The 7,576-nt window shown below is 59.1% G+C and overlaps 1 protein-coding gene across 1 annotated transcript; it reads left to right on the top strand.

Annotated features, from left to right (window-relative positions):
• Positions 1 to 6,999, top strand: LOC119105314 (TATA box-binding protein-like 1). Its single transcript, XM_037228781.1, has 6 exons — positions 1 to 278; positions 1,600 to 1,848; positions 2,693 to 2,946; positions 4,906 to 5,000; positions 6,069 to 6,224; positions 6,929 to 6,999. Exons 2-6 carry the CDS (start codon positions 1,612 to 1,614, stop codon positions 6,997 to 6,999), a joined length of 813 nt encoding a protein of 270 aa, XP_037084676.1. The 5' UTR covers positions 1 to 278; positions 1,600 to 1,611.
• Positions 7,000 to 7,576: the final 577 nt, after the last annotated feature.

Raw genomic sequence — 7,576 nt, 5'->3', positions numbered from 1 at the left:
GTCGCGCTTCCGGGTGGAGCGCCCCGAATAAGGCGGCGTGGGACGGGCGACATATCAACGTGAATAAGGCAAATTGAGGCGGTTTTCCCGTCTGTGAGAGGCGCACTTGCAGTCCTATATGTAACGATAACGCAGCTAGAAAGCTGAAACTGGAGAGTTCGTACATCCCTGACTAAATACAGGGAAAGGTCGGAACGATTTATGTACGGCTTTGTCCGCCTCGGCCTGTCAAAGCTCCCGGCTGTGCGACTTCACACAATCCACCCGTATCCGTGACAGTAAGTAAGCAGAGATTGATGGTCATTTTCCAGGATAATTTAGAGCCTGTACACCTCAGGGGCCTGATTGAGGTGTATTGGTTATGAATTTGTTCAGGATAATTTAGAGCCTCTACACCTCAGAGGCCTGATTGAGATGTGTATTCGGTATGATAAGGAATCATCAAAATTGGAAGGATATCGTGAGAGGGATGTGGTACTAAGAAGCTGGAAAGAGTGGTAAAAAATGAGTGATCAGAAAATCTTAGCTCCTTTTTTGGTGTGCTAAGTTTGTTCCTCATTCCTTTTTAATACCCCTTACTCTTATTCATATTTTTCACTTCTATAAGATTTCATGAAGATAGGGCTCAGAAAAGCACATTATTCAGTGTTATACTCTGGGAGTTGCCTGCATTTAGGTCAAGCTTATATCGGTTTGAATTGAGGTGAAATACACCATCATTAGTGATGAGACACTGGATTGTCCAGATTTGTGTGACCAGATTTGACAGCTTTTTATGGGACAAAGAATTATGAACATACAAATATTCCCTATTTCTAGCGCAGTACCTAACTCAAACTGACACTGCCCAGGAGAGCTTGGTTTGTATTTGCAAATATTATGTTACTTCATAACTAGATTCATTTATTGCTGCACCATGATAACATATTTCCTCATTTGTAGTCATTTATTTGTTTATGTGTGTTCATCTGGTTATTCATGGCATGCTCATATCTGCATACATGCACCATCACCATCTACATATAGCAACATTTCATCAGCAGGTATTATATGTGTTGCATGGAAATCAAGATGTTATGCATATTTATGGTGAATCATTGAGATCTCAGAATATGATTTTTTGTCTATTTTGTTATAGGAGACAAGCAGTCAGGAGCTGCTTAAGTTGATAAGCATCGACGTCATATGCTAGTTGAAGCATGGTGTGCAGCGTGTGGTAGCTGCTGGTATTAAAACATTTTGGTATCAAATTTCATATTTCTTTATTTTGATATATCTGTGGCATAGTTGGTAGTCGGCCATAACAATTCCAGTTAGATCTGTATTCTGAACAAAATCTAAACCACAGATTCTTGGTCCAACAGGATATCAGGGTGATCTGTATTAAACTGTGTCAAAGTCAACCCAGGTCATCCTTTATAAGTGCTCTGAGATTTAGCCTCAACTCTGCTGAGCTGGCATATGGCCAATGTGTGCCACAAACCTTCTGACACCACTCTTGATAGCTCAAAACCTGGAGTAGCCCACTGGAGAGCTGCAGCAGTGCACCACGACCTCACTGAAGGCAAGCAGTCAGCATGTGACATGGCTGCCCAACAGGAGGGGGCAGCGATGGCACTGGTGCAGACGTTGACCTCTGCCAGCCCGATGCCGGCGGTGCCCGCGCCCGCGCCGGCGCCCGCCTGCGCCGCCGCGCCCGCCTCGCCGCCGGCCGCGCAGCAGGACGACGAGCCCGTCATCGACATCGTCATCAACAACGTGGTCTCCAGCTTCAGTGTCAGCTGCCACCTGGACCTGAAGCACATCGCGCTCAACGGACACAACGTGGAGTACCGCCGCGAGAACGGGGTGCGTGTAGCGGGAGCGCGCCGCTGGGCCCGCGGCGGGGCTGAAATGGGCTGTGCCTGTCTCACTGAAAATGCTTGTGGGAGGCAGGCTTTGGCAGATGTACCTTGTGATGTTTCAGTTTCGTTGTGATTTGTGACTGGGTTGTTGTAAGTCTTGACCAACAGGTGGTGGAGTTTTACAGTTGTTCATTGCGTGTGGTGTTCGTTCCTGTTGTGGTATCCGGTTAATCTTTGCCCTTCACTTTCAGCATGATGTCCTTGCCATCGGTTGCATTGGTGTCTTGTTGAATAGTGTTGTCTTGTCTGATTGCATTATGTGTTGTCAATTAGCCCTTTGCTTCCCAAAAGCAGGATGGAAATAAGGGTTATCAATATGACAGCACTTAGGTACTATGTAGGTATAACTATAGTGTATCATGAAAGTTGATCACCCCATTTGTTCACCATTAAGCCCTAATATCATCTAATGATACGAAAATCTGCTTGCCTCCACCCGACGTCCCATCAGTCCACCCCATCTTTCGTCAGTCGACCTCTGCCCCTTGGGTGGCCGACCCCCACCCTCCAACGTGAACAGTACCCTCCGCAGGTGAACTCCATCCCGGTCTTGGCCAGCACCCAGCCTCCCCTTAGAACCCCCTGTGGCCGATAGTACTGAACGCACCTCGGTACCCAACCCGTGCCCCTGGCACTGGTACCCGACCCCTCCGACATCCAAACTCATTGGCAGCCCACCTCGTCAGTGGCCGATCCACTGATCGGAAGCCACTCCCCTCCCCCGCGTTAGCTGAGCCCCCAGGTTGTCGCCCTCCCTCTGACTGGTGTGCCGACCCGCCTGCTCCCAGATGGTGACGATGAAGCTGCGCCGGCCTTACACTACCGCTTCCATGTGGTCGTCCGGCAAGATCACCTGCACCGGCTCGACGTCGGAGGCGGAGGCCAAGGTAGCCGCCCGCCGCGTGGCGCGCTACCTCCAGAAGCAGCTGGACTACCAGGTGCGCTTCCGCAACTTCCGCGTGGTCAACGTGCTGGGCACGTGCACCATGCCCTTCTCGATCAAGATCGCCGACTTTTCGCAGAAGTACCCGCGCATCGCTTGGTGAGTTGACGGCTGGCCGCCGGCTAGGCTGCGGGGGTGTCGCGTGCTGCAGTCGGGCTCGGTTGTCTGCTCGGGGCCCGCAGAGGATCGGTGCTGGTTGATAACAGCTGTCGGCGCGTCTGAAAGTGTCGGCTGTCGTCGCCACAGGCCGGCAGAAGTACCGTGACATCATCTGATAACTATTGGTGACTGATTTCTGCCGACCGGAGCTCCGGGGCGCGCTGCGTTGTTGGGATTGGAGGCTGACGGCACAACGGCGCTGGATGTGCATGGTCCCACCCCATCGGTGATCAGTACATGTTGCCAACGTTCCCAGGTTCAGTCGAGTGGGTGTCGGGGATGTAAATGAAAATGCATGCCGTCAGACCTGTGGGGGCTCCCCTGGGCGGCCACCTCAGGCCATCGCCCGTCACTCAGCTGAACCTTGAACCCTCGCGCATCCCGGCAGCGACTTTGTCCGATGTGTATTGCCTCAGCCTGCTTGACATCCGCGGACGAATGTTGACATCCTTGCGGCCCAGCCGGGGAAATGTGGGAGTACTGCGCTGCGCCGGGCGGTGTCGCTTGTGTCGGCTCGCGGCGTGCCGGTGTTGTCATCCGCTCTCGGACTGTCAGCGGCGCTACTGTCAGTGGCGCCCGGGCGGCCCAGCCGACGGCGGCCGGCGCTGCGCCGGGCGGTGTCGCTTGTGTCGGCTCGCGGCGTGCCGGTGTTGTCATCCGCTCTCGGACTGTCAGCGGCGGTACTGTCAGTGGCGCCGGGGGCGGTCCAGCCGACGGTGGCCGGCTCACCCGTGCAGTGGGTCGACTCATGCATTATATATGACTGGGCGAAGCCTCGTAATGGCCGACTCGTCGCACCATCCATTCTCGGTCTGCTCCCCGGCCAACAAGCGGGGAGAAGTGTCATCAGCGCAGCTGGACGCTTGGCTATGCGCCTGTTGCAGTGGTGCCTGACCACGTTGGTGTGGCTCGGGTCGCTGTGCCAGGGCCGTGGACTTGTAGCGTGATGAATGTTGATTATCAGGCCGGCCGCGCGGCGATATCAACCTGCCGATACACCGGCCATTGATTTTGAGCGTTGTCGTGAAGTCTGCACCGTCGTGTGGCTCCGGATCACTGACGCTTCCGCCGGCTCGGGCGGTGGAGAGCCGGCTGGCAACGGCGGCCGGCCGGCTGGCCCGCGGCCGCAGCCGCCCCCGTCCTGGCGGCGGGCGTGTTCCGCCAGTGTCCCTGGTCCAGGGTTGGTTTCATTAGTGTTCCCGGTTCAGGGTTGGTTTCATCAGTGTTCCCGGCCCAGGGTCGTGTTTCATCAGTGTTCTCGGTCCAGGGTCGTGTTTCACCAGTGTTCCCGGTCCAGTGTCGTGTTTCATCAGTGTCCCCGGTCCAGCGTCGTGTTTCATCTGTGTTCCCGGTCCAGGGTCGTGTTTCGGTGGGGTCCCGGTTCAGGGTCATGTTGCGTACATATCTCTGTAGGGTCCAGGTCGCGTTTCTACTGGTAGACTGGTGAACTGTTTCTGCCGTCGCCGGCCCGGCCATCTTCCCGCTGGTGTACGAGTTCCGCAAGGACAAGTCACCGTAGTTGGCTCGTGGTTCTAGTTCGGGTCGTGTCTCCGGTCCAGGGTCGTGTTTCACCAGTGTCCCCGATCCAGGGTCGTGTTTCGCCAGTGTGCCCGGTCCAGGGTCGTGCTTTATCAGGGTCCCCGGTCCAGGGTCGTGTTTCGCCAGTGTCCCCGGTCCAGGGTCGTGTTTCGCCAGTGTGCCCGGCCTAGGGTCGTGTTTTATCAGGGTCCCCGGTCCAGGGTCGTGTTCCGCCAGTGTTCACGTTCTAGGGCACGTGCCGGGTCTCGTCTGGCGGTGACACCCCTGTGGCGACCGACCGGTGTTGGCTGTGCACCGGGGCATGACCCACCCCCTGATCTGACCTGACTTGACCTGACCTGACCTGTGCGTTTGCGGCAGTTACGAGCCGGAGCTGCACCCTGGCGTGACGTACCGTGTCAACCACCTCAAGGCGACGCTGAAGGTCTTCTCGACGGGCAGCATCACTGTCACAGGTCAGTGGCCGGGCCGACGGCGGCAGACTGGACGCTCCTGAAGCGGTGCAGAGATGCGCAGGTGTTGTGGTCTGGTGGACTGTATCATCTCAATCTGCCACGGGAATTCATCGGGTACCGGTCTCAGGAAGCAGTAGTGCAGTACAGCGGGCTGAGTCGCAATTCGCGCAGCTGGTGTATGAGAAGTGTGTTTGACACGAGCACTCATTTGGCTACGTTCGGACACCCATTTTGTTTCTGTGAACGACATGTTTCTCCGTCCAGTTTGTATTCGCGTATTGCGCACTGAACTGATCGTTGTCTACAAACGTCATTATGATAATGATATGTTTTTTGCTTTTATGACATAACTGTCATTTCAAACGTCTTTATTCATGAAAGTTATTGACTGCTGGGGGGATCATCCCGTTTCCTGACAAACAGCTGGTGCCCGCTCAGTCTCTTGCCTTTACATCCCGCTGCAGCCCGTCGTGAGGCTGTGTGCGTGTCGCTGTAGGCTGATTAGTTTCGTCCTCCAGCGTCTCGTCGCGTGACGGTCGTCATGTGCCGTAACGACGCCCGGCACGTAACCTCCTACCTGCCCCCCCTCCCCACCTGTCGTAGCCCCGCTCCACGTGCGAGCTCCTCGTCCTCTGTCTGCCTCCACCCTTCCACCCCACCCCCACCCCGTATGATGTATCGCCCCAAAGCTACAGCGCCGCCCGTTGGCTCCCTTCTCCCCTCACACACCGGTGACCTCCGTGTGACCCCGGTCGCCGGCGTGCCCGCAGCGCCGTCCGTTAGCTCCCCTCCCCCCGCACACACCGGTGACCTCCGTGTAACCCGGTCGCCGGTGTGCCCGCAGCGCCGTCCGTTAGCTCCCGTCCCCCCGCACACACCGGTGACCTCCGTGTGACCCCGGTCGCCGGCGTGCCCGCGGCGCCGTCCGTTAGCTCCCCTCCCCCCGCACACACCGGTGACCTCCGTGTGACCCGGTCGCCGGTGTGCCCGCAGCGCCGTCCGTTAGCTCCCCTCCCCCCGCACACATCGGTGACCTCCGTGTGACCCCGGTCGCCGACGTGCCCGCAGCGCCGTCCGTGTCGGCCGTGCAGCAGGCGATCGAGCACATCTTTCCGCTGGTGTACGAGTTCCGCAAGGACAAGTCGCCGTCGGACGTGGCGGCGGCTGCGGCGCGCGCCCGCTCGCTGCGCGCCGACTCGGACCTGGACGGCGGCGGCTCCTCCAGCGACGAGGACGACGACTGACCGCCGGCCGGCCGGCCACCTAGCGCTTTCGTCGATCCAAAGAGGCGGCGGCGGACGGCCGGCGCCGCTCGCAGCGGCCCTAGTCAGAGGCGGCCGCCCGCCGCCGCCCGCCGCGCGCGCCCCAGAGGATGGCCCGTGCCAAGGAGCACCGCGCCGACGCCCGGCCGGCCTCCCGGACGAACTCCCGCCGAGCGAGCGCGCCCGCCGCGCCGGCCAGCCACGCGCCGGTCAGCGGCTCGCCGTCCGGCGGCGCGCTCAGTTTTTTACTTTGTGATAGGGAGAGTGCCCGGCCGGCGCCGCCGGAGTGAATGGCGGATATTGCGGCGCAGTGCGCCACAGGGTCAGTAGCGGCGCCCGCGCAGAGGCGCGGAGCTGCGCGTTGAACGTGCGTGGGCCGCAGCCGCGCTCACAGGCGTCATACTTACGTAATGCTGGCGCGCGCGCCCGGCGCGGGGGGCGGCTGCGTGACGGCCGTGAAAGGTCGCTGTCGGAGTCGCCTCGCGTTACCGTGATTGCCTGGAGGACACCGTCCCCGCTTCCTGCCGTCCACGTTGCGTACGGAGCGGCTGTGAGGTGGAGGCCGTGCCTTGTTAGCGGGCCGGGCTCCAATCCAGCGTGCGCGAGACACGTCGATGATTCCAGCCCCTTGCCGTCCACCGCCTCGCCCCTTCCCGCTCTCCGCAGCTCCGCTGATGACCTTTGTCGTGCCGAATCCGTTCCTGTCGAGGACGATACCTCCCGGACGGTACGGATAGCCTCCCGGACGATCCGGCCAGCCTCCCGGACGATCCGGCCCTGCCCTAACGGAGGCCGTGCGCCTCCCCTGGTCCACCCGCGTTGTGCGGCTCAGCCCCCTGCCTCGTCCTGACCTCATAGTCCAGCGTGCTGACCCGAGTGCCTCCGAGTGAGCCCGCCGAGAGTCCCGCCGCGTGGCGCGGGCGACTGTTGAAGCGCGTCGGACCGCCCGCCGGCACCGTCTCCGGCTGATGCTTCCAGTAGCGTGTACATATCGACTGCGCCGACAGTTTTGTTGCATTTGGCGGGGCCGGTGGCGCCTGTTTCTGTTGTGCGCACTGCGCGCACGCTTCCGCCGCCTGTGTTACGGCTGTGTCGGCCGACTGTTTCGTGGTTTGTTGATCTCCCTCACTGTTCTGTGCGCGCCTGGGCGTCCGTCAAATTCCGCTGCCGTGCTCTACGTGATCGTCGGCCGTCGCTGTCTCGAATCGGACATCGTCCTCCTGCCTGGCTTCTGCCCCGGCCTCGGCTTTCTCCTGTCGCTCTCTAACCGCATGCACCTCGTTGACGCAAGGGAGGTCAGTGCTGTGTTGAAAT

Source organism: Pollicipes pollicipes, unplaced genomic scaffold, assembly GCF_011947565.3.
Source record: "Pollicipes pollicipes isolate AB1234 unplaced genomic scaffold, Ppol_2.1 Scaffold_6138;HRSCAF=7277_pilon_pilon_pilon, whole genome shotgun sequence".
Taxonomy (NCBI): Eukaryota; Metazoa; Arthropoda; class Thecostraca; order Pollicipedomorpha; family Pollicipedidae; genus Pollicipes; species Pollicipes pollicipes.
This window is presented reverse-complemented; position numbering and strand designations above follow the sequence as displayed.

Bases quoted from the DNA above. Each gene is read 5' to 3' on its own strand.
- LOC119105314 (XM_037228781.1), top strand. From the start codon at position 1,612: ATGGCACTGGTGCAGACGTTGACCTCTGCCAGCCCGATGCCGGCGGTG. The intron at 1,849-2,692 runs GTGCGTGTAGCG...GCCTGCTCCCAG, and splicing joins AGTACCGCCGCGAGAACGGG to ATGGTGACGATGAAGCTGCG. The intron at 2,947-4,905 runs GTGAGTTGACGG...CGTTTGCGGCAG, and splicing joins AAGTACCCGCGCATCGCTTG to TTACGAGCCGGAGCTGCACC.